This window comes from Xiphophorus maculatus, chromosome 10 (genome assembly GCF_002775205.1).
Source record: "Xiphophorus maculatus strain JP 163 A chromosome 10, X_maculatus-5.0-male, whole genome shotgun sequence".
NCBI classification, from domain to species: Eukaryota; Metazoa; Chordata; class Actinopteri; order Cyprinodontiformes; family Poeciliidae; genus Xiphophorus; species Xiphophorus maculatus.
Genome location: NC_036452.1, coordinates 7,138,103 through 7,165,767, shown reverse-complemented (window position 1 = coordinate 7,165,767; position 27,665 = coordinate 7,138,103). Strand labels below are relative to the sequence as shown.

Here is a 27,665-nt window from a genome sequence, read left to right as displayed (position 1 = left end):
TTCAGAGACATGTTGTCAGTAGTTGATAGAATAAAATAACAATTTTCATTTTATTTAAACATAGGCTATACCTATAATAAGTAAAATCAGATAAACTGATAATTTTTCAGTGTAAGCTCATTTTTTTCCAGAGCCAAAACACTCTAGACTGTTGTAAATAAATTGAATTGAACTGAATCTGTGTAGGATAAAATGTTTTAGCTTCTCCAAACGCTCTATCATGGACTTTTCCTTGTGGGTAAAAAGTAACATCTGCTGTGTTTGTGGACACAGCACAGTAATGTAGCTGGCATTGTGTTGCAGCTGACCTTTTATGCATCACTCAGTCATGCTAGACCACAGAACCGATAGTGAGCATATTTAATGGATTAGCCTCTTTATTAGTAACAAGTAGAGATAGATAAGCTACAAGCAGACAGGACAATGAGAGATCATTAAAAATAGAGCACAGTGAATCCCTGCCAAGTCCTGAATAGGAGTCACAAAGAGTTAACAATGCCTTAACCGTCTGCAAGGTGGCCTTTTACTTTCACTGTCTCCTGTTTCTAGTTGGATGAGTTTTTTGGGGAGTTTTTCTTTATTAAAATTTTAAGATCGTTTGTAAAGCAACACTTTTTCATTCTATGAAGATATGTGACTGTAAGTAACTTGATAGTCTAGCATTTCCTGCCAAGACACTTGATACTGCAGCATATGTTGTGAATTCTCCAGCGAAATAAGACAAAATTAAAAGCTTCACAACTTTGAGAAACCATTTATTTGCACCACAGCGATGAACTGGTGATAATAATACTTACTCAGATGCTACTGTATGCAGACACTCGTAAAGATTCACTCACTTCGGCATGCTGAAAGCTTAAAGTGACTCCAAAAGGAAAGTAATCAGCTTTTTTTTCTGTTTAGTTCAACTGGCCATCATTTGACCACTCATACCGGTGTTTTTTAATCCTCAGGACTCTATATCTCAAGCCGTTAGAGCTGCCAGTCAGCAATTTTTATATACATACCTTCTCCAACACACCTGAATCCAATGAATGGCTCAGTATGACGACAGCTGAAAACTGAAAACTTTGTGGTTTTTCCACAAAATATTGATTTTTGAGTTAAAACATTGGCATCGTTGTTTCTAAATGAATATGAACTTGTTTTCTTTGCATTATTTGAGGCCTGAAAGCACTGCATCTTTTTTATTATTTTGACCCTTTCTTATTTTCTGCAAATAAATGCAAAATTTTTGCTTAGAATAAAAGGACAATGTTAATTTCATTTAAACATGTATAAATTTAAACATCTATAAAGAGTAAAATTAGAGAAACTGATCATTTTAAGTGATCTTTTATTTTTTTCCAGAGCTGTATTTTTTAAATCAAATCTCCATTTATATCGCTTTATGAGTTTTTGAGACACGGCCGTCTCATTTTCTACCACATACAAACTTTTTGGTGAAATAAAAATAATTTTAAAGGTGAATAATTTTTAGCTGAACCGTTCTGTTTGCACTTTTGCAGCCATCTTGTTTTTTCCTTACGTAACATTTTCCTTCCAAAGCATTTTTCACTTTTTTCCCCTCCTTCTGTTGTTGCATTTTTGCACAGTTGCTACATTTTGCCGCTCAGTGTCATTGTAAACGACCCTCATTCATCGGGTTTCCTGATGCCACTCACAAAATTTAATATTTAATGACAATTACATTAATTGACCTAATCCTTAGGGGTCATCTTTCTCTGTTGAGCGCCACTTTAATGAGCACCGAACTCTCTGAAAGTGAAGTCTATTCTTAGAACAATCCTCTTCAGGGGTGTTTATTTTGCTGTTTAGATGTGTGAAGAAAGTAATGCACTGCTTTATGAGTTGAGTCCTCTTAAAAACATTTCAAGGCTCATCTTTTAAATCCACTCTTAGCACAGTTTATCCCATGCTTTAATTCTCCCGCAGGAACGCTGATAGAGCATTTGTCATCTTCACAGTCCCACCAACACGTAGGGAAATAAATCTAAAGTAACGTTCCCACACATAACTAAAACGACCAAAGCAGCACACGGTCCAGCTTGGTACAATAGCCTCCACTGACAGACACGCAGGTAATCCATCTTTCCCAACACACAAAAGCCATGTGCTGATAGTAGCACTGTGGGGTGTAATGGTGCTGTCAGATGCTCCCAAAAAAAGGATCCTCCCTCCCTCCCTGCCTGGTTTCCCTCCCTCGTCTCGCTCCCTGATCCGATGAGAACAGGTCCCCACAGACGGAGGGCTGCGTCTCATTGGCTGCTGCTGCACAGGAGTGGATGGGGGGAAGAGACGGAGTGGCAAGAGCTCAAGAAGATGCAACTACTCTGCCACAGCATCCCTACAGATCCTCGAGCTGAAGGATGGCAGAGGTGTAGAGCCACGTTTATGGGTCTCGAATGAATGGAAAATGGTTACAGGGTAACTTCAGCCACAAAGTACTTTAGGTCTGGACTTTTTGTGACTGAACAGATCTCTGCATTGTCGGACTGAGCTATCGCAGTCTATTTCAGGATGTACTGCTGTCTCCCGGGGAGGAAAGTCGTCGCATTTACAGTAAAAATGGATCCCTGCGTCCGCCGTTGGATTGTCCTCTTCAGTACCTCCTGCACCTGCTGAGACGTCGCTGATAGCCGCCCTGCCGCACTTCTGGGATGGTGTGACGTCCAGCCACCTGCTGGCTGCCCCACATCTGGGTCGAGATGCCTGTGATGAAGGGGCTCCTGGCCCCACAGAACACCTTTCTGGACGCCATCGCCACACGCTTCGATGGCACCCGTAAGTACAATTGAAGGTGGTTTAAGTTGGAAATGAAAGTCCACCTGCAGCCTTGAAATGCAGTTTTAAGTCAACAAGACATTTATTTTGGTTTTAACTCAGAAATGTTGATTTAACAAGTGACAAGTTGTCCAAACATTGTTTGTTTTTTTTTTTTACAATGTTTGCTGCGATTTAAACCAAATGAAAATTTCACAATATGAAAGAAAAAAACGCACATTTCTCCATTATTTTTTGTTTTATTTTTCACTATATTTTTCACTTATTTTACTTTAAAGTTTAAAGCAATTAAAATTCTTGTATCAAACTGCATGAACAAAATTTCAGATCTGATAATGAATTTTATTAAACATCACAATGAATTCTGCTGAAAGACATTTAGTGTGAACAGGACATTATCCTCACGCTTTGCAAACTTAAAATAAACATTTGCCTTAAATATAACACACTTCCATCTCAGGATACAAAAACATGCCGCTAAGCATTCTGGGAAATAGTTCCCACTCCTATTTTTTTCCTTCTCTCAATTTTTTAAGTGTTAACCTAAAAACTGTTTGACGAAATTAATAAAAAATAGTTAACACAACTTATTATTGTAAGTTTATCTTTCACAAACTCACACATTTAGGTACAAAATCTAAAACTCGCTAAATTTCTTTGACTTAAAGAGAAGAAGACAGTAAACACAACTAAATGCGGCTCAAATGTTTTACAGTGCAGCTTCTTCACAAACAATAAATACAAACTTGATGATTAAATAATACTGATAATATAATTATTAACCATTTTCCATCAAAATGCCATCAAACCACTTCTACATCCACAAGCACAAACTTGAATGCATTTTTGTAATTTTATCTAAAACCCCCAGAGAAATAATTTCAAATATTTTCAGATATCAGGTTTTCAGAGCAAGAGACTGAAATTTATTTTAAATTTAGTTTTATCTGACCTTTATTTAAAGTTTTTCTGACTGAGATCCAGGATCTTATTTAAAAGAGAAACCTGTTTGAATAAAACAAAACCAAAAAAAAGACAAACACAGCAACAAAACAAGTAATTAAGAACTTAATTACTTGTTTTTAATTAAGTAATTAATTAAAAACAAGCTAAAAAGCATGAGCTAAAAACAAAAGCAAGTTTCATAAGATTATTTATTCTTAAAAGAAGTGGTTAGTGGATTTTTTTCCAAATCACAGACTGATTAACTATTCTCTTTTTAAAAATAGTTCAAGCTCAGTCTGATTGGATGTGAATTTCAATTTGTTCAAAAGATTCTCAATTAGATTTAAGGCTGGACTTTGAATAGGCCATTTGAACACAAGAAATATGGTCTGACTGTATATTTAGTTTACTGGTGAAACATTTCCCCAGCCTTGAGTTGGCCTGTCACAATAATCAATAAATCAATTAAATGCATAATAAATTAAAACAAACTCAATCATTTCCATTGGCGTGATTTATCGTTTATGTCTTTCTAAAAAAAACAACAAAAAGAACTGGATGATAAAAGTCTTCAGTTTGGTGCTTTGGTCTCAACGAGCCCTTTTTTAAAGAATAATTTTGTTTACAAAGATTTCAAAATTAATTTTATTTGTTGTTTTATTTATTTATTTTGGGATATTTCAAATGTCTTCCAGTTCCAGTCTTAAAAGTTTACTTAACTTTGAGAATGTGTTCTTCCATTATTATGCCGTTATTATCATTATCTTACGTAAAAATTGTTTCAAAACAACAATATTATCATTTATCGCAGTAACTCCTGGAACCATTTATCGTCCAGCAGAATTCGTGATCGTGACCGGCCTAGCTTTGAGTCTTTGGGAGCTTGTAACAGGTTTTCCCCTGAGGATTACTTTGTATTTAATAATGTTCACTTTTAAATCAGCTCACTTCAGATTTTCTGTAATTGCTCAAGAAAAGCAGCTGCCACCACCATGTTCGACAGTGGGGATTTAATCTGCTTACTACCGTATTTTCCAGACTATAGAGCGCACCTCACTATAAGCCGCACCCACAAAGGTTTTTTTTTTTAAAGAAACTGGAAACGTACATACAGTATATAAGCCGCACCAGGCTATAAGCTGCTGGTATCTCCGCCGCTCTCGGTTTTTTCACCAGAAAATAAATCTATTAAGGACGCAGCCCTGCGTCTCCAACACAGAACCATGGATTTGTTACGTGCAGCGGCTAATTATCTGTACTGCCAGATCGATCGCCTTTAACTTAAAAGCTGCATCCTATGAACTTCTTCGTGTGGTTTCCATGATAAGGGGGTATGAGTTTGAAGAAATTCCTCTGTCGTGCTGCTAGCATGTGCTTATTAAATGAAAATCAGCACGTTCTTCTTTGATTTCCAATTTTAACTTCCAATGATTCACTTCTTGCTAAAGAGCCCCCTGGTGGTTGAAGAAAAATCCACAGAAAAGCCGCACCAGGCTATAAGCCGAGTGGTTCAAAACTTGGGAAAGAAATAGCGGCTTATAGTCCGAAAAATACGGTAATTAAGACACTTCTGAGGGTAGCTGACTGACTTTTATGCACATTTGTTAAAAAACAAAAAAACAAACTTACAACCGTCCACTTCGTTCGTTTTCACAAATGTTTATCACTTTGTTTTGTTCTGTTACAATTAATAACGTTGAAATTTGTGGCTGTAAGGAGACAAAATACAAAAAAGTTTGAAATGCAAGAACATACTTTGAAAAAGCAAATTGCAACTGAGTTAGATTGGCTTTTCTTTAAGCTGTTGTTAATTTGAGTGTGTTTCTTTAACAGTTTGGGTGAGTGCAAAGAGTTCCTGAACTTAAGAGCCCCTTGCACTTTACCCCATTGAAAACCTGTTTATTCCACCAAATATTAATTTCTGAACCCTTCCTGAGTTAAAACATTAGTATTATTGTTTCTAAATGAGTATGAACTTGTTTGAGCTCTGAAAGTGATGCATCTCTTTTGTTTTTTGGACCATTTCTCATTTTCAGCAAATTAATACCAGATTTTTGCTTGTGATTTCGGAGACATGTTGTCAGCAGTTCATAGATGTTCATTTTACTCAAACATATATCTATAAAAAGTAAAGTCATAGAAACGGATCATTTTAAGACGTCTCTTCATTTTTTCCAGAGCTGTATCTGCCGATTAAGGCCACAAAAGTTTTTGTTCTGTTGTACTTTTACAGTCAGACAAAAGCATAAAATCGCCCTTTCCGACCTTTTACCCATCAGTTTCACACATTTAGCTCCAGAAAAGTTTCTGCAGCCATTAGGCAGCGTTGTCATTTCTGCTCGGCTTGCGTCTCTTGTTTTGTACCTTTTGCGCGCCCTCAGGGAGGTTGCTGCTCATTGTAAACAGACGCCGTTGGCATGTCTGTGTTTGTTCGTGTGACGTGTCAGCCTGACCTCCCTCAGCTGGTTGCAGCAGCCTGAATGAAAGTGTGACTCGGAGCCAGAGCTGGTTTTTTTGTCTACTTCTACTTAGGGACACAAATCCTTCTGACATACCGGCAATTAAAGCTGAGCTGCACACATGAGGTGTTTCGTGCTGCGTACTGACTAAAATTAAAAGAAGGGGTTCAGTAGCTTGTGTTTAAAACGCCGCAGAGATTAGTTGGAAGATGAGGGGGTCATGCCCTCATGTTTCATGTTCTCCGCTAAAGAGTCCTTGAGCTTCACATGGACTCCCTGCCAACTCTAGAGGCTCTTTGTATGAATCTCCTCTCTGACCTCTGAACACAAAACAGTAAAAAGCAAAAAAAAAGCAACACCTTTACCTCTTTGGTTCAGTGTTTTTCCCAATGTGTTGTGTTTCTTCTTATGTATTTCTGGCTAAAACTGCGAGATTAATTTTGCAAAATGTTGCTTGTGCTGCCTTTGAAGCGTTGTTGACATTAATGTCTTGAAACATGTTGTGCTGTTTGGGGTACTGACGTGTCAAAGGGCTCGTCCCCATTCACATGTTGTGGCATTTCAATCCCGAGGCTTTTGGATGGCTGAGCCCGCGCCGCTAAAAGCTACAGGACACAAACTGCATTTATATTTCAACTTTCTGACCACTTATAATCAGGAAGTTCACTTTCTCTTCCCCCTGCATGTTTGCTGCTAAATAATTTAACACTTTAAATTTCAAGTGGTAGATGGTAAACGTCAGAAATGAGGCTGCTGTCCTCAAACTTGCCCAAAGCTGCAGCTCCTCAAGGGGTGGCATGGAGCCCGCAGCTCAAAATAGCTTCTTCCTTGTTGCCTGGGTTACAAGGTCCCGCCACTTGACATGGAGGATGCTTCAACAATTTGGTGTTTTAGAAAAAACAATGGTCAGCCCAACGAGAAAGCTCTTGAACTTGCTTTGTAATCAAGGACTTGCATGCAGCAGCTGGTCTCTTGTCTCAGACCGTTCGAATCGTAAAACAAGCGCCGTTGTGCACAGAGCAGCTGCAGTCCCTCTTCAAATCGCCGCCTGCAGCTTGCAGCAGGTGGAGGTGGCTGGATGCAGTGCCTCCTCACAGAAATATCCACAACACTTGAGCTTTTTTTAATGTAAACTTTTCTGATGTTGCACCTCAAACTTCAATGCATTTTTTTTACTGGTATTTTATCAGGCATAGTTGCACATCACTAAGTAGTCCTATTTAGGAATGATGACCTCTGCACCTACTTTTGGAACTTCTTGCAGCAGGAGTGTCAATCCAAAGTTTTTGCCACATGGATCAAAATTATCAAGTCAAAAGGGGGCAAAAAATGTGACTTTTTTCCTTTTCAACTTTAAACTAAGCTGCAGTCCTTAAATTAAACAAATAAAGTAGCCTGATGTTCTGCTGGAAAGCAGGGGTGGAAATTAAAAATGTTCTCCACCAGCACAGTGGCTATTATTAATATATGTATGTTTCAGTTTGTTGTGTCTTGATCTCAAAGGGAGTTCAGTTCAGTTGAGGAGTCAAAGGTCATTTTTAGGATGCCCAGCTGTCGATATATTTTTCACCAGGGTTCATAAGCTGAAATCCTCTTCTGTTTCTTCTGCACAAACTGTGTGATGTGTGCTACATGCCTTTTTTCTGAACACCCATTCCCACCTCCCCAAACTCCTTTGCACGACCTACCCGGCAGTGTTTTCACGCTGACAGCCGTTCTCATGCTGCGGAGCGGCCTGACCACACTGCAGCTGCAGGCAAAGATAAGAAGCTGGTTTATTTTCTCCTAAATTCTCCTCCTAAAAGGCGACCAAAGAGGGAGACAGAGAAGACTGAACCTTTCTGAGGCTCATTGTTAAACAGCTGATGAACGGGTTCTAATGAGACCAAAGCCCAGCAGGCAGACAGCAGAGAACAGTCCAACCTGTCTGTTGCTGCTGGAAAAAACGAATTCGTTGCAAAGTTTGAAGCATTTAAAGTGGGCATAGAGAGCTAAGATATGAAGGTTGAGTCCCCAGGTGGACATTGGTGTACGTTTCTTTTGAGCAAGAATCAGAAATAAACTGTTTCTAATGTTCAGGTCTCCACCTGGGACGGCAGCTTCGCCTCCATCGGAGTGTGAATTTAGGTGTGAGTGGGTGTGAAGCAGTTTGCTGCGTTCTTGGGATAAAACTGCCACATAGCTGCAGGTTGTCCAGATTTTAGAGCTCAAATCTAAACGACACCATTATATTTGCGTAAGAACACATGCTCTAGCATTGAATTTGCATATGTACCGCTCCAAATTCTGTGAATTGGCTTCGTAATCAGTAATTATTGGTGACCTTTTCCCCCTGCGTCATTGTGTTCTCCCTGATCTGACCCAGTAGCTGATTACATGCTACTGGGTGGTAATTAGCTGCTGGCCAAAGCTTCACAGGCTTTCATCTGGCTTTTATACACAGAGGAACTTGCATCCTCCATCCGTGCGCTCCAGGCTGCGTGTTAGCATGTAGCATCATCATGTCAGATTAAAGTTGTTGCGAGTCAGCACAGATGTGTAATTAAGGAAGCTGGTGCAGCTGAGCGGACACTCGAAGCAATATCCCTGAGAGGATTAGGGATCCAGAAGTGAAGAGTTGTCACAAGGAGATGCACACGCTGAAACAGTTCATCAAGTGGTTCATGTGAGGACTGGATTGGTTGTTCAAGTTGAGCTACAAGAGGAGAAATAAGTATGCTGCTGTAGACAATATACATACATAAACATCGGCTAACAATGGGATTGTTCTGCATATTTTTCTTTCTTTGCTATGATGAACCTTTATCTCAAAACACATGTCTGCAAATTAGCAATTTTATATAACAGGAGGACCTGTCCAGGGTGAACACCGCCTCTCGCCTGGAACGTTCTCTGGAGAGAGGCACCAGAAACCCCTCCCGACCCCAATAGAACCAAGGGCGTACAGAAAATGGATGGATGGATGGACATAACAGCAGGTTTTTTTTTTAAAAAAAGGAGATATATTATGTGTTTTGCAGCACAGTGTCACTACAAGTAACTATGTTACCTACAATTGTTTACTTTATGGAGTTTATAAAAGCATTTATCCATCCATCCATCCATCCATTTTCTGTTCACCTTTGTCCCTATTGGGGTCGGGAGGGTTGCTGGTGCCTATCTCCAGCTACGTTCCAGGCGAGAGGCGGTGTTCACCCTGGACAGGTCGCCAGTCTGTCGCAGGGCAACACAGAGACATACAGGACAAACAACCATGCACATTCACACCTAGGGAGAATTTAGAGAGACCAATTAACCTGACAGTCATGTTTTTGGACTGTGGGAGGAAGCCGGAATACCCGGAGAGAACCCACTCAGGGAGAACACGCAAACTCCATGCAGAAAGACCCGGGCCGGGAATCGAATCCAGGACCTTCTTGCTGCAAGGCAACAGTGCTACCAACTGCACCACTGTGCAGCCCCTTAAAAGCATTTAGTAATGACTTTACTGAGTAAAAAACAAATATGTTCACTGGACTGAGGAAGTTGGTTTTTAAAGCAACAACGGCTATAATAATAAAACATAATTTAAAGAAAATAGAAAGAGGTGTAATAAGTACATTTTAAAACAAGTATTTTCTGTTTATATGATATAAGCATCTAAATTATTTTGCATCCTGACATTATCCAGAAATTTCCAGGAAAATAAAGAGAAAGTTGTACAAAGTACCTGGTAAGATCTGTAAAGTATGTTAAAAGAAAAGTACCAGAAACTATAATGTCAGTTTTTTAAAAAGTTCCAAAGTTAAAACCACCATATACATTTAGTAAAAGTTCTAAGAAAATACCTGTGGGGTGTGATGATATGTGTTTGTATTTGGATTATTTTTTGGCTATTATTGTCACTTAAGGTCTTCCATATTAGTTAATTTCTTAGCTCCTTTGTGTGTCCTGTCCTGTGTTTTCTCCTCCAGCTGTTTAGTTTTCCCTTTATTAGCCTCACCTGTTTCTATCTCACTTCCCCGGTTTTATTCTGTAAGTTATTTTTGATTATTAAGTCCTCTAATCACATTCCTGATTGTTCTTGTGTCAAAACATTTTCTGATCTGATTGATGGCATAGAAATTACTCTATAAAAATCTGATTGGTTTTATTCAGCATGACGTACGGCTTATATAGCCAGATACTGTACTTCTACTAAATGGCAATGATAAAGTGAAGTTTAGTTGAGTTGGGTTATTTCTTACAATCAAACTGGTTGCTGATTTTATTCAGGGCACATTCAAAAATGTTTGAATGAAAGTTTCTTGAATCAAAGTCAAAGCTACAGTGACTAATCCTGTCTGGAAAGCGTTGAACTCCACATTACTCCAAGCTCAGCACAAAAGTTTTTAAAACTCTTGTGGTTTTGATACAAGATGATTTATAGCTACGTAGGTTTTTGACCCGTTTAAAGGACCAATTTAACTTGCTGAGTAGCGATGTAGCTATTCTTAGGTAAGCATTGCATAAAGCTGGGATGAATGCAGCTGCTCTCCAGCACATGCTGGTTCAGTAAGCTGCGGTGTGAGGAATTTATAGAACATGAAAACAGGGCACGCTTCTTTCTGGGGTCATATCTCATTCAGTCATTGTTTCTGGGGCAATCCTTATTCTGAACTTGCAGTATTGAAAGTAAAAATACAAATTAAGAGAGTTGCTACTGTCTCTTGCAAAATGAAGCTTTATTACAGCTCTATTCTTGGGATTTCTTGAGACCAAATCCCAAGAAAAAAAACAATTATAGCAAAATCTAGACTAATTTCATTTGACTGAGGTCAAACTGTTGTGTACACAGCCAAACAGACTTTAAAAAGAAGAGTTTAAAGGATATAAATAATACTAAAAAAAAAACTAAGACAGAAGTGGCAACAATTTATCCAGAAGTTAATATAAATGAACCTAGTTTTTGATGTGGGCAGCATAGATAATTGCCCAGAGTGATGTTGGCAGGAAGTGGGTATAGACAAAATAAATAGAGCCTTTCTGTGTGATTTTACACCTACGGAAGAGGATTAGGGAAACTGAAAGAAAAGAAAAAAGTCAGAATTAAGAGAAGAAAGTTAGAATTTTGAGAAAAATGTCAGAATCCTGACTTTTTTCTCAGAAATCTGAGATCATTATTTTTTAATCCTCTCCCGTACACATCGGACTGTCCGGTGAATTGCAAAGTTGCAATATTGGTCACATTTTCAGCTGCTGCGTTTTGCTTGCACACTGCACTGTGTAAAATTACCCAAACCGTTTGAAAACGCCTTTTCCCTCCTCACCTCTGGCGGCGCTGCGCCAAGAACCATTTTAGGAAACGACTCAAAAACCTCCGAAGAAGACACGAGCGCAATTTAGCCTTTCGCAAAACGTAAACAAAAATGGACTAGCGTTAGATTTTAGCCGTTGTGGCATTTCTCTTTTGTAGCTTGTAAAAGACCAAGAGCAATTTCTCACGCCAGCGCTGGACTCTCACGTTTGTTTTGGACGTATTTACCCAGAATTCCCTGCGCTATAATCCGCTTCATGCTAGGTTTTTAGGCAGAGCAGAGTTCACTTGTTTTTTTTGGTTCACATTAAAGAACCGGACTTTATAGAGTGAAAGCGGAGTAAACAGGGCACGCTTTATCGCTCTACTGTGAGTTTTGAATTCATTATTTGCATGTTTAATCTGTACTTTTGAGGTCAGATGGAGATGCTTTCAGTGTAACATTCACACAATAGCCGCCTTTGAAACTGAAACCCACGTTTACAGTCACCTCCAGCAAACCAAACGGTACTTTAATGTACATTTTATTCATGTTTAAGTGTGGAGAAGAGAAAAGCAAGCAATGGCTGAGGCATGAACCCTCCTCTGCCTGTTCATGGATCTAGCTAATGCTTGTCTTTTTCTGTAATTCCACAGTGACAGTTTAGTTGCTGCTCACTGCACACTTAAAGGTTGTCACTTCTCAGAAAAAATAAATAAAAACATCCCCATGGACAGCTTACAGCTCTGGATCATGGAAAACACCAGAGAAGCTGTTTAATACGCTTTCTTCTTTGGTTTCTCTCATAATATTAATGGTTATTCTCTCTTTGCTTGGTATTCAGAAAATCTGCACTTATTTAAAAAAAAAAAAAGTAATTTAATGTATTTGCTAGTCTAATTTGTAACATTATATTACTAGATTAATAGGAATAAAAACTTTAAAGGTAACAATCCTGATTATTTTTCATGACAAAACAAATGAAGCTTAAAAGAAAATCATGAAAAATAATTTTTGGTGAGTTTGCTTAGTAATTTATTTATTGATATTACATGAATATTAGTAAACAAATGGTGTAATGAAAACAGAGGAATCTCATCTTCCAGTAGGACAGAGATCTGAAACATACGGCCAACGCTACGAATGAAATGCTTCAGATTATGTTTATGTGATAAAATTGCCTAGTCAAAGTCTGGACTAGGATTTAATTGAGAATCTGTAATATGTAGCGACTTTGGATAAATGGAAAAAGTAGTCAACTTACAACTGGAAAGTTGTGCGTTAGAGTCCAATTTCAACCCTTGCCTTTTGGTTTTTGGAAAGTCATCCATCTTCGTATCAGCATATAAATATGAGTGTGACTCTTTGAATTTGGTTTATTATTGTATAAATTTGCTTTAGAAGGTTTGTCTGACTAAACTCCTGTAAAAAAAAAAAACAACTTCATCTAATCTAAATGAGCTGGAACTAGTTTCATAAGAAAAACAGGTCAAATACTCGCACAAGGTTTCCCCCTGAAAACTTGCTAAGCCCAGTGGTCGGGGCGCTCGGCAGTCATTCATCCAGCATTCTGCCATCTTTTTGAGTTAAAAAATGTTTAAAGTTCACAGGAAATTTGAAAATGTCACTTGAGAATTATGTGTTATTGGAAGACTGAAAGATTAATATCTGAACACCAACTATAAAGTCTTAAAAAATGCAAACATTTAAAAAAAACTTAAATAAATAAGCAATGTTAAACCTGGTGGGGGCACAAGTAAAGCCTGGTGGCCCGCCAGACTTATAATATACTGGGGAAAACCCTGCTTGCACCTTTAACTGCATAAAATGTGGATCTACAAGGTGGACTAAATACAAATAAATTCAAATATGTGCCACATTTTTATGTATATATAAATACATTTCATTTCACATGTCATGTGAAATAAATAGATTAATAATTAGTGAAAATGCTGTAATGGGAAATGATTTCTAAGCTTCTCCATTGCTGTGCATTCCTTCCTGTAGTTGTAAATGAAAATAACCATGCCATTGTTTACATTTAAAAGATTTACACACAGTTGCATTATGCAAAAATATGCAAAAATAATTACCTGTCACCACATGAAAATAAGCTGGTTGCTACTCATTTACCCTTTTGAAAAATTCACATGCTTTTAAATAAATTTTAAGGGCTAAACTGTAATTATGAGCCACTCTGACAACTACCAGCAGGCTTCGACACGTCACAAGTAGTTGCTGACATTTTTCCAGTAGGTTGACATTCAAACAATGAACAGCCTGAATGTGTTTTTCAGTCAAAAAAGAAACGTACCGGTTTATTTGTTTATTTATGGTATAGAGATTTGAAAATGGTCAAGTTTTAGAAAATGCTCTAAGAATCAAGACTTTTAAAAAAACAAATACTTCTTTTAATTCTTGATATCACCATTCAATCAAAATTGTAACATTGATAAACTTTCTACACTTAAAGACAAATGGCCAAAATATCTCAGCAACACTGTTCTGTAGTTTATTACGATCACATTCTTAAACCAAGCAGTGGGAGAGCACAATATCAAATTCCAGCCATAGAATGGATGAATTAATTATGATATTCAGAGCAAAAATATCAAATTTGAGGGCAGCAGCCTGGAGTGACTGGGAGGAGATCCCAGAACAAAGGACTGGTGCTGTGCAGCAGACACGGCTCAGTAATCTGAAAGCAAACCGAAAAAAATCACCAGATTTTCACTTTGAAATGTCTGCAGTTACAGAGAAAAAAAATATACAGTGATATTTAATTTTATAGATTAATTACTCAAAGTAATTAATCCTTTGCATCCTGATGCCTTTATTTTTGTTAATTGTTATGATTTTCCACTCATGGATAGTACTGTCAATAGTAGCCACACAAGTACACCCACTAGAAGGAAACAAACTTTCATTCTATTGGCTGAGAGGTTGCCAGGCGACTGCCAAAACGCAGTTTTATGTTTTATAAGTGAGCAGAGAGTCCGAGCAGAGACCAGGTCTGAGTGTGAGGAGAAGTTTTGAGTACAAGCATTACAAGTTTTGAGAAGGAAGACATGAAGTCCTGCCTTCAAACAGAAAATGTGTGCTTTTGGATTATGCCAGAAAAATTCCCCCATGTTAAGTAATTGATAAGCCCAAAATTATCCGACATTTATGTCCGTGATTGGTGTATGTACGCGTTTCACTTGAACCCTTTTAATTTCCAGTTTAGTTAAATATGTAGAGGTTCTCAGAGGTTAAAAAAAGACAAACTGACACCAGTCGAATATAAAGAAATGTTTTCTCTTCTTACTCCTCCTTACTTTCTTATGTTCCCTTCACAGACAGTAATTTCTTGTTGGGTAATGCCCAGGGCCATTGCGGCTACCCCATCGTTTACTGCTCTGATGGCTTCTGTGAGCTGACTGGCTTCACTCGCACCGAGGTGATGCAGAAGAACTGCACCTGTCGCTTCCTTCACGGAGCTGACACCTGCGAACACGTGGCCCAGCAGATAGAGAAGGCTCTGGAGGGACGGGAAGAGTACCAGACTGAAGTCCACTTTTACAAAAAGAATGGTGAGTGCATGGAAACAGGATAAAGAGATGCAGATTTTTAAATTATGCATGGAGACGGACTTCATTGGGATCTACACTCACTTGCCACAAACCGTGCATGAGAATGGGGAATAAAGGTGATTTAAGTGACTTTGAACGTGGCGTGGTTGTTGGTCTGACTATTTCAGAAACTGCTGATATACTGGGATTTTCACACACAACCATCTCAAGGGTTTACAGGGAATGGTCCACAAAAGAGAAAATATCCAGTGAGCAGCAGTTCTGTGGGCACAAATGGCTTGTTGATGTCAGAGGAGAATGGCCAGACTGGTTTGAGCTGATGGAACGGCAACAGTAACTCAAATAACCACTCGTTACAACCGAGTGCAGAAGAGCATCTCTGAACCCACAACCCATCAAACCTTGAAGTGGATGAGCTACAGCAGCAGAAGACCACACCAGGTGCCACTCCTGTCAGCTAAGACAGGAAACTGAGGCTACAGTTCACACAGGCTCATTTGGAATATTGGAAAAATGTTGCCTGGTCTGCTGAGTCTCGATTTCTGCTGCGACATTCAGATGGTAGGGTCAGAATTTGGCGTCAACAAGAAGAAAGCTTGGATCCATCCTGCCTTGTATCAACAGCTCAGGCTGGTGGTAGTACAATGGTGTGGGGGAGATTTTCCCGGCATACTTTGGGCCCATCAGTACCAACGCCACAGCCTACCTGAGTATTGTTGCTGACCATGTCCATCCCTTTATGCCAAAGTGTACCCATCTTCTGATGGCTACTTCCAGCAGGATAATGCGCCATGTCATAAAGCAAAAATCATCTCAGAGTTCACTGGACTCGAATGGCCTCCACAGTCACCAGATCTTAGTCTAATAGAATACCTTTAGGATGTGGTGAAACGAAAAATTTGCATCATGGATGTGCAGCCGACAAATCTGCAGCAACTACGTGATGCTATCATGTTAACATGGACCAGACTCTCTGGGGAATGTGTCCAGTACCTTGTTGAATCTCTGCCACGAAGGATTAAGGCAGTTCTGAAGGCAAAAGGAGGTCCAACCCGGTTATAGCAAGGTGGCCGTTGAGTGTACTAAGCCTGTTTATCAGCTTAGTTTTGATCAATATGATTGAAAAGATTTTATAAAAGTATAGCAACTTGGAAGCAAAATATAAAGAAATGAATTCAATGTTTTTAAGCAAAATTTTAAACAGGTATTGTCTCCATCATTGTTCCTTTAACTACCCTGTTCAGGCATGATTCATTTTTGCTCTCTGCATCATGAAGAGGACATTTATTTTTAGACAAGACCGTTTTAACAGTTTGTTTGATTTATGAATGCAGGATTTCTTAACAGTGATCCTTTGGAGAGAATATTCATAATTATCAGCACAAAACAATCAGATGATGGAGAAAATGAGAATCAGATTCTTATTAGCAACTAGCAGAAGTGCCGAAGGGAATTAAAGATGTCGTATAAATAAGAGTTTCCGCTTGTTTTCTGCCTGCTGATCAAGCTTTTTGACTACAGACAATGGCTTTCCGTCCTGTCTTGATCTGAACTCCATTCCTGTTGACATTTTGCTAATCCCTTGGGAAGTCTTGAGCTGAAAACATGGTGTCATGCATGAGCAGAGAGCACATACCGTAGTGGTGTTAAGCCTCAATGAGTGGCACACAGGATTATACGTGTTCAACAGAAACCTGCTGCCTCAAAATGTGAGGCGCGCTAATGGGTTGCAAAATATCCACTGTAGCTAAGTTCCTTCTCTTCTAATCTTCTAAAAGTCCTTAAAATAATTTAAACCAACCATTAAAGAATTATTGTTGGAGAATGGAGAGGCAGAGCAGATCACAGTCAGCAGAGCAGATGTTCATGACGCACGCTGTGTCAGACTGACAGAACTTCATTTTCTGCACAAACACAGCAATCTAGTGTTTTCTTACACATAAACAAACACAATAGAAGCACTACAGGAGACATAAAACGTCTGTGTTGCAGCAGAGCATAATTTCTCCACATTAATGACCAAACTGGATTCTGGTAACGCTTTGGATCTTTAGGTATTCGTTCCCTCTGTGAACCTGTTAATTCGGCCACTTTGTGTGTGATTCTTTAAAACAGAGCAGTCAAACTCAGTTTCATTTTGGGCCATATCAAAAATCTGAATCCTCTTAAAGGACCGGTTGTGCCAGAATGTATTGATAAAACCTCTTTAACTGTTAAAATATTAAGAAATAGTTGATCCCACCAGGATTTTGTGATTGTTTTGTGGCTTTTTATAATCAAAATTGCACATTTTGTGATGGTAAGTTAGAAATATTTATAAGGAATTTTTATGATATTTGCACTAATGAAGCCTTGGCGTAAATTCAAGCTGGAAGAAGAAGAAGAATTACTTTATTTATCCCAGCAGGGAAATTATTTCGCAGTTACAGCAAGAATTTTTTATACACAGATTAACACACACACGACAGGAGCTGCATCTGCAGGCAGCCAGCTGAGCCGGCGCCATTTTTGAAGGACATGCGGCAAAGGTCGTCGGGACCGGGAGTCGAACCCGCGACGTCCGCGGGTGTAAGGCCTCCAAATGTGGGGGCGTGCTAACCCCCTGCGCCACTACAGCACGCCCCTAACTTTCATCAGCCTCACCTACATCATCCAATCGCCGCATCATCTGCCGTCAGCCTATCAGCATCTGTCCATGCCCCGTCTTCGCCAATCACCAATCAAGCTCCCGCTTAAAAGGACCTTCATCCATGGCGGCATCTGCTCTCCAGCCATGCTCTACTCATCTCCACCCCTTCTCCATCTCCATGCTCTTGGCTCTCCAGGCTTCCATCCTTCTCCGACCTCCACCACCCTATCCCTAATCAGCATCGGAAATGCTCATTCAAGCTCATTGCATTTCACAACACAATGTCTTCCGCTGGGATCAGAGCGCCGAAGAACTTTAATTCATTCATGTCAATAAACCCCTTTAATCGCTGTTTTTCTCTGTCCAGGTTGAAATGTATGATGTTAAATGTGACTTTTTATCATTTGCTGTAACTTGACATCAAGTAATGCTGGGGCAGCAGTCAATTAAATCCAATGTTTGTGACCGATTTTGAGAAACTTATTCAAGTAAAAAAAGCTGGTGTACTGCTATGAGTTAGCTTGCTCAATCAATCAATTACTTATTGTAAGTATAAAGAGACCTTTCTGAGATGTCCTGATTTTAGAAATAGAAACAAAAATTCATTATATACTACATTTAAGAGCTGTTTATCCTTAACTAATGAAGACTTTGCTAACTTGGGAAAACAAATACTTGCACTAAATGAATCTTTCTGATTTGCTTTAGGTGTGGCCTTCTGGTGTCTGCTGGACATTGTGCCCATAAAAAACGAAAAGGGCGAAATGGTTCTCTTCCTCTTCTCATTCAAGGACATCACTGACAGCTATGGGAAGGGGCATCACAGCAGCAAGAGGGGTGGTAAGTTAAAAAAATAAAATAAAAATAATTCAGTTTACCACCTGCCTTTATTTTCACACCCGTTGTACTTTGGTTCCGTCTGGAAATCCTTCAACTGTTTCCAAACAGGGTTTTGACTGAAAGTCAAACAAATCCCAAAGCTTTTATTTGTGAGGAAAAAAGTAAAATGTAATTCTCTTCATAGATGTAATTTTTATTTCCAACTCTTTCAGAAGACAACAGGTACAGGAGGAAGAGCAGCTCTCACTTCCGCGAGGCCAGAAAACACGGACGCACCATGTTGTACCAGCTGACCAGCCGATTCTCCAGAGGAGGCAAAAGAGACGTCAACCTGAGCGGAGTGAGTTCACTTACTCAAGTTTACAGATTTATTACTCTGTTGATCTGCGCAGACCTTTTAAAATAATAAGAAAAATAAAACATGTTTTACAAAGGAGTTGTGGCAGTAAATAAAATTTAACCTCACAAACACATAAACTGTCATCTGCAAACAACTTTTTACATAAAAAACTGCAATTTTGATTCCAACTGTAAATATTTTCTCATTGAAAAAGTGAAATCAAGTTAAAATTTTAGTTACATTTCTCAGTACTTGCTGCACAAGGAGGATTATGTCCAAGGTACAAATCCTTTTCATTCATTTTAGACCCATCTGAGAATTAAAAAATGTTTGTGTTAAAATGACCTGCCTGCAAAGCAGAATTATCCTTTAAATGCCTTTGGTACAGAAAATGAAACACATGAAATGTGAAGTTTTGTGTGAAGCTGTTTGACAAAACAGGCGGCAGCTGAAGTCTACAAAGAGACCTTGTGAGATAAAGTTGTAGTCCCCTTTAAGCAGTTTTCATGACAAAAGACAGAGTTTTTCTCTTTCAGCACCGTTTTCAGATAATCCAATATACTCTGTTCTTCACAAAAGAGCGTAAAGCAATTAAAAGTTTTTTGGGCAAAACAAAAACAGGAAGCAGATTTGTGAAACATTTATGTAACTAATTTTGGCAGTCGATATTTGAATATTGAATAAAAAGGGAACAAAGTGGCTTAGGGAGATTATTTTACTTGTCAAGTAAAAGAAGAGCATTTTATCATTTTAGCAGAAACCAAGGTTTGTTCATCTCCGGTCGATTTCCAGATGAAATATTCACCTCGATGATGCATATGAATAATCAAGATAATTTTTATTTGTGTTAGTGTAATTTCTAAATCCAGAAATGTACCAAACAACATAAAGTAGGCATTTATTTATGAATCAGTTTCTTCTGGGTTAATCCACTGGTAATTTAAAAAATCAAATTAATCTCAAACATAGATTATTTTGTGTTGTTGATGCCCAATCAAAATTTTTTATTTCTATTAATGTCATTGTGCACGAAGAAAGCACAACGAAATTTAAAGAAATAGCAACTCTCAAAGAAACAGAGACAAGAATAAATAAATAATATACAAACAAACAGAATTTTTCTGAGCGCACATTTTCAGGCTGAAAGCAGGATTTCACGTCTTTTGTTCTCAAAATTTTTAAGAATTGTGCTAATATTTTCAGTTTGAACGCAAGCTTCATGTCTTTCTTCTCAAAACATGTAATGCTTGCACTCAAAACTTCTGCTGTCTTTAAAATATTCACTCCTTTCTCAAACCTTTCTCCTCGCCTTCAAAACTTGTCTCTGTTCGTTCGGAACAAAAAAGTACCGTCGCCTGGCAACCTCTCAGCCAATAGAATGAAAGTGTTACAGGGTGCGTTTGTTTCTTTCTAGTGGGCGTGCCTGTGTGGCTACTATCGATAGTTATTTCCCCATAGTTTGTTAACTCTGTATATTATTTGGTTTCTTTCTTCCTAACCAGTTCAACATGAACCTCTACCTGTATATTTTTTGTCCCTCTAGCTTGGTTTCTCTCTGCTCCATGTTTGAATATAATTGGATGTTTCTCTGGATTGATTTAGGCTCCTAACCCTGCTGCTTCTTTATTTTTAAGATTCATTAAGGTTCCCTTTATTTCACCCCCTGCCTGCATGCTCTGTGTGTTTAGGTTTAAATCGCGCTCCTCCTGGCAGGATATTGAGTTGTGTGTATCTGCTACTGAAGGCGATCTTGTTGGTAAAGGAAATCTTCGTTTGATTTTTCCTCTTATCCGTCATGCTTATTTTCTCCCTGCTAGTAGATTTTTCTTCCTCTGCTGAGCTAAACTTCCCACCTGTCAAACTAACCTAATAACTTTCTTGCCTCATCCTTCTGGATCTTTTCTTCCTCTGAATATTTACTGCAACTCATCTACCTATTTTATTTATTTTTTTACCTTTTTCTCTTTTATCACAGTCAAAACTCTTTGTGTTAAATATTTTTGCTCATCTGCTAGGACCTTCAGCTGCTGCCATTTTGTTTCCTTTCAGCTGAGTATTTACAACAGTCCAAGAAAATGTGGTTCGCAATTTCTATACTCTGACAAAAATCACAACGTCCAGTGTCATTTTTCCCTATAATATTCTTAATTTTGCTAATATGGATTCATCCCTCTTATTCTCTTCACAATGCAAATTGTGTTTTTGTGATGCAAAAAGAAAGAAAATTAGATTCTTTTAGTGCAGAATAGCCGTGCAGAACATGTGTTAGTCTTGCTAGCAGCAAGAAGAGCATGCTAACACACATTGGGATACCAAATAACTAGACCTGTCACAATAATCAATAAATCAATTAATCGCATGATAAATTCAAACAAACTCAATAATTTCCATTGGCCTGATTTATCGTTTATTTGCTTTTTTCTCTTTCTACCAAAAACTGGAGGATAAAAGTTTTCAGTTTGGTCTCAACTAGCCCTTTTTTGGAAGGACAATTTTGTTAACAAAGACTTCAGAATTCATTTTATTTGTTTAATTTATTTATTTTGGATATTTAAAATGTCGTCCAGTTCCAGTGTTAAACGTTCACTAGAATTTAAAGTTTACTTATCTTTGAAAATGTGTTCTTGCATTATTATTTTGCCGTTACCGTTATATTACTTAAAAATGGTTTCAAAACAACAATATTATTGTTTATCGCAATAAGTTCTGGAACAATTTATCGACCAGCAAAATTTGTTACCAAGACAGGCCTACAAATAACTATTAAATGCACATCTATAAAACCAGTTGAAAACTTCCTCAGGGCAAAACTGACAGACGAGGCAATTTTTTCTTGGGGTGATTAGTTGACCGTCTTTCTATTAACGCCCCGGGCAACTCCCCATAGTACATACCTTTACCTTTACCATAAAGTTGCGCAAACTAATTAATTACAAAAATAAATTTGCCAATTTCGAAAAAACTCATGTTTCTCGAAGAAAAGGTTTTGCGCTAGGATGAGGTGGTTAGTGTTTCTAGCAAAACTGCAAACTCTTTTTTTGCATCACACGAGTCGTGACGTTACAACTGGAGGAAAAGACGAAGAAGACGACTCATTCACATGTTATTCTATCTGTGTTTTTTAGTTAATGGAAACACTGTAATTGCAAAACTGTTTTTTTCCCCTTCTTCACATTAGTGAAATATTGACAACGTTTGTAATGGAAACTCAGTTGAAGTCCAGTTCTCTAAGCCCAGTCTTCTACAACTTTTTAAATATATCTCTGCTTTGGCACACCTGAATCACATAATTAGGTCATTAGCATCAATCTGCCACACCTGACCGCACACGGAGAAGGTAATTCAGTGAATTTGATTCAGGTGTGCTGGACCGGGAACTCATCTAAGAGATGGAGAGTTTGACACCCCTGGTCTGTGTTGGACCAAAGAGTATTTTTATATCCTGGCAATGCTGAATCATTCCAATCCTTCCAAGACTATCTTATAAATAATATATATATTTTTGCTGCCTGAGTCTCAAAAGGCGAGGGAAAAAGCCACTTAGGAATACTCATAGTCACGCTCACACGTTCTTCAACGGTGCTAAAGCCGTTAACAGATCAACAGAAAGAGAAGCTGAGGTGTAAAGCTAATTTACAAATATAAATCTGTCCTGTTCTGTCACATAACCTTTACAAAAAAATGTTCAGCACTTTTTCTTTCGATGAAACCTGCTTACCAAGGTGCTGACATGTGCTTTATTTTGTTTCTGTTTGAATGCTGTCAGCCTGTGAGTTATCAGCAGCTGTAACCGAGCCATTTCTCACTGACAAGGAACTCTGTGGGATTTCATGCTTTTCTGTTAACCAGGAGAAAAGGACTGACTTGTAGAAACGTTCCCCTTGGAGTTGTCCTCATCAAAGATCGCATTTTTGTCCTCAGTAAATACCTTAGCATGCATGAAATGGAGCTGAATCGCAAAGCTTTAGGCAGCAGGTCGGATTTATAACTGTGACACGGATTATCGCGTGTCCCTGCAGTGAAAGACAGTGCAGCGTTTCACCTCTTCACTGCATTTCTTATTTTAGAAGAAAAGGAGAATGATGTGGAGGTTACTGAAATAGAATCAGTCAATTTTCTCCAAACCACCTCAGCAGCTTCTAGGTTAAGATTTCATCTCCCAGCTTCGCTGTTACTCAACGCGAGTGTCCAGAAGTGGCCACATTGAACGTTGCTTGTCCAGATAGCTTTTTATTTTTTTGTCTCTCTCTCCACACTTTCAAGGCTGTCACTTTTTCTTCCTCCCATCTAAACTTGGTCAGCTCTATTCTCTGAAAAGCTGCCAGGCCTGCAGCATAAATTTAAAATGCTTGAGTCTTTTTTGTTACGTTCTCCTGACCTTTTAAATGTGTATATTGCAGAGGTGGGTAGACTATCCAAAAATTTTACTCAAGTAAAAGTAAAAAGTAGCAGTTTAACAAATTACTCAAGTAGGAGTAAAACTGTATTTGATAAAAAGTCTACTCAAGTACTGAATAACTGATCAAATTATAAATTATTTGATATATAAAAATTACATAATCAAATGGACCAAAATATAAAATTAAGTGTAAATTTTGGTATTTTAAGGATGTAAATGACAATAATTCTTATAAGTAACAAAAAAATTAAATCAGGCAAAAGCTTATTTTTTTCCAAATCGGTTTCTTTCAATAAAAAAACGTATAAAACTTTAACAAAAACTGCAGGTGTGTGGCTTTATCTTGTGAATTTTTGGTTGGAACGTGTTTGGAACAGGTTAGGCGTGCTGTGGTGGCGCAGGGGGTTAGCACGTCCTTAGACCCGCGGACGTCGCAGGTTCGACTCCCGGTCCCGACGACCTTTGCCGCATGTCCTCCTTCAAAAATGGCGCCGGCTCAGCTGGCTGCCTGCAGATGCAGCTCCTGTCCTGTGTGTGTTAATCTGTGTATAAAAAATTCTTGCTGCAACTGCGAAATAATTTCCCTGCTGGGATGAATAAAGTAATTCTTCTTCTTCTTTATTATTTACTGGGTAGAAAATCCAGAAATTTTACTCAAGAGTAGAAAAACTTCATAATAAAATTACACAAGTAATAGTAAAAAAGTATTTGGTAAAAAGTCCATTCAAGTATTGAGTAATGGATCAAATTATAAATAATTTAATAATTAAAAATTGCATAATCAGACAGACAAAAATATAAAGTTAAAATGAAATTTTGGTTGAAATGCAACTTCTTTACTATAATTTATGGCGGGGTGGTATTGTTTTCTATAAGTACACAAGATATTTGTCCATATGTCATTTTAAAGTTTAAAAATATTTATTCTGATGTCATATTTTGCATCACAAAAACCTTCCATTTTAACATGGATACATTTGAGATTGTTCTCTCCTTTCCCCAAAAATGATTCCCTTCCTCCGAACTAATCTGACACTTGGCGGGATAAAGCTCAGCCGTGTATGAAATGATCAAGCCCTTTAATTGTAATAAGTTTCCTCTTGACTGACCACATTTCTTTTTTTGTCATTTTATAGCGTTTCAGCGGAGACTTTTAAGGGGCTTATCACCGTCTGTATGGATGGCTGTCTCTCAGAGATTACTCCTGACATCACTGTTCGTTTTCACTTCAGTTGCTGCTTTACTCAACAATCGGCGGTCAGCGCACAGGAGAGGGTGTTGACATTTAAACTGTCGGTTTCTGCAAAACGTTGGCACTGCAGTGTCCATCTGATTATCATTAATAGTTGCACCCCCCCCCCCCCTGTGACCATCTGGATGTTAAGTTATTCATTTATGCAGGTTGTCAAGGGTTCTGACTGCATTTTGTATAATTAACAAATTAAGCTTAAAATTCAAGTGGCTAATAGTATTAGATATTTACCTTCACCAAACAAACCTCGTTGTTATCCACTTCAACAGAAACAGCTTTAGTTATGTGGTTCTACACTTCACTTGAAGGATTTTACTTTAGTTAGACCATATTAAATCTGAAGGAAGTCTGCAGAGAGAGCACTGCTACAAGAACTTACAAACTACAGTTAGCTAACATGTTCTGTTTTTCTTTATAAGCTGAAGTCAGCATTTTGTTTGTTGACCCTTTGCAATCATTCGAGGCGCCATGAAGGACGTCGGACGGAAGTGTTGGAATTGTTTTCCCAAGTTGTTTTTGACAGTTTGACATGGTTTCTACTTGTTCGAGTCACGCTAACTTGTCTGTGAACACCTGGTTGGTGCTCAGACAGCGGTAGCTAGCTTAGAAACCGACCCAGTGTTGATTAAATTACCGCCACATGATTTATGTACGTATGTCATAAACGACGTTTCCCCTTAAACCGGAGCAGCATTAAAAACATACAAAAGACGAGAAGCTAACCAGTTTCTCCATACACGCTAGGCTACATCACGGCGCAGCGTTGTTTCCATGGTTACTGACCGTCAGACTCGGATGAACATTAGTTTTCTTAGATTTTAAAAAGTTGTTCTCTGCTAATCTGCAATTACACCAAGACCTGACAGTCATTATGAATGCCGGCTGCTACCCATTGCTGCCGACATTCTTTTATTGTATAACTTTTAACAAGCAAAGACAGGCTTTGCTTGTTAAAAGTTATACAATAAAATGACAAGTTTAGTTGGCTTCCTTGTCTGTTTGTACAGCCGACCATGCAGCACCCTGTGACCATTCTTAAAGTGAAATTAACTAAATAGAAATAATATTATGTTACAGTTGTCTGTTTTTAGATTAGCTTAATTAAAGGAGCCCACTGGTTGTTTTGACGTCCGTCATGGCGCAGTGGGCGGAGTACGTCACTCAGAGCGTGACGTTGAGCATAAGCTCTTTAATTTATTTAATTGTGGATTTGGAGGTTTTGAACCAAAGAATAGCTTCCTTGTCCTGTTTCCACCCAAACAGTGTTGAGCTGATGTTTAAACAAGCACATTAGTTTAGCAGTTAAATATTGTTTGGACACTATTTTCTCTCTGAATGCCAGGTCTAAAATTGATTAAAAATACTTTTTAAAAAGTTGATATAAAGTTGGATTCATTTTTATTTTTAGTGTTTAGATAAACACTAAACACTTTGGGCTCCATGCCCAAAGTGCAAAAATGCTGCTTTTTAAACTTTTATTTCTTAACTCTTGTTAAAGTGTGAACCCTGTTGTATAGAAATAAGCCATAAAAAAACATTGAATCCCAGTTTTGAATAACTGAAAAATATAATATTTAAGATGATTTTTTTCATCTTCTCACTTATCTTGAAAATATTTCACAAACTACGGTAATCTTGTTGTCATTCTCTTAGTATTACTAGGACAATAGCCATTTAAATGAAATGGCAAATAACATTATTTTCAACATTTAAATAGATGCTAAACTAATTTTTGGACCATGTATCTATTTCTGGTCAGGAAGAGAGCAGCTTTGAAAGTTGTTTAGTGGAAGCATCTCCTTTTTTGTCAGGTTATTTAGCAGCAGCACTGCTTTTGTTATATGAGGAAAGTCTAATTTTCTAAGGCTAGCTAAGACAAAATAAGCCACAGTTGCCTAATAATGCTACTGTAGCTACTGTGAAGCTATATAAGGGTAGTGCAACTTGATTTATTTTAGAAATCTCTAAGTTAATCAATGCTGAACCCATCAGTGCTCCAAAATGTCTAGATGCAGCTACATCTTCATTAAATACCAGAGCTCCCAGTAACCAATCTACTGCCTCTTCGCTCTTCAGATAGCTGACAAGCAGAGAGAGAGGCATGCTCCAGTCTGAGAACGCAATACTGTAAATGAGTCAAGTAATATCAACAGTGTTTACACTGAAATGAGAACGCTTGACAGGAAAAATATGGGTTTTATCCAGACTAGATGGATTCTTTGGGGTTATTTGTCCCAGAGGAAATTTAAATCCAGTTCACTTCGTAAAGGAAGAAGCAGCGGTGATTATTAAAAGCTGCTTCACTGGAAAGCAGAGGATGAGTCGAACTTATACCTAAGGAGAACTTTAGGCAAGATGGCAATCTGTAAACACTGGCAAAAAAATTAAACATAATTAAGCTGCTTTGCTTAGTATATGGCAAAAACATATACTAAGCAAAACATAATTATAATTTTTTATTGAATAATAAAATAATGAATAATAATCAATTGATTATTATTTAGGAATAGTCTAAATTTGATGTTTTTACTGATGGCAGGCCATTAATATATATATATATATGTATATATATATATATATATATATATATATATATATATATATATATATATATATATATATATATATATATATATAAGGCTAGCTAAGACAAATATATATATATATATATATATATATATATATAATTAAAATCTTATAATGGAAAATGTAAGGTGTAACACAAACACAAAGTATTCATTCAGGTGTTTGCTTACAGTTGAATATAATTTATTAAAAATAGCTACCAAAAACATCCAGTGGTTTTCACTAAAATTCAGGCTTGGGTTAACAAACCCAGAAAACGTAAAGCAAAATTGAACAAAATCCTGTTCTTGTTGCTGGAAATATTACGAGTTGTGTTTATAATTTTTTTAGCAGGTGAAAATAAAAAATAAAATGGTTTTAGCAAATAATAAAGAAAAATACGTAAAATTTTGTGGCCCCTGGAGTAGTTCCAACTTGACTTTCATGGCCTAATTTGCAAAAAGTTTGGACACCCCTGGTATGGCTTAAAACAGGAATTAATAATCTGGTTGTTATTATTTTCACGTATGGAATTCCCACTATTGGATAAAAGGACTTTCACATGTGTCAAACTCCAGTCCTCAAGGGCCGCTGTCCTGCAACTTTTAGATGTGCCTCTGCTGCA

General features: G+C 37.8%; 1 protein-coding gene across 3 annotated transcripts in view; it reads left to right on the top strand.

Annotated features, from left to right (window-relative positions):
* Positions 1 to 2,259: 2,259 nt before the first annotated feature.
* The window catches only part of LOC102231366 (potassium voltage-gated channel subfamily H member 4-like), a 52,287-nt gene continuing 26,881 nt past the window's right edge, over positions 2,260 to 27,665 (top strand). For 2 of the 3 annotated variants that reach the window (XM_023341593.1, XM_023341591.1), the window contains exons 1-4: positions 2,260 to 2,784; positions 14,782 to 15,015; positions 18,353 to 18,484; positions 18,697 to 18,824. In XM_023341593.1, the coding sequence (XP_023197361.1) occupies positions 2,709 to 2,784; positions 14,782 to 15,015; positions 18,353 to 18,484; positions 18,697 to 18,824 (570 nt within the window). In that variant the 5' untranslated portion in view covers positions 2,260 to 2,708. The remainder of the gene's footprint in view (positions 2,785 to 14,781; positions 15,016 to 18,352; positions 18,485 to 18,696; positions 18,825 to 27,665) is intronic. The other variant, XM_023341592.1, reaches the window with a different exon arrangement.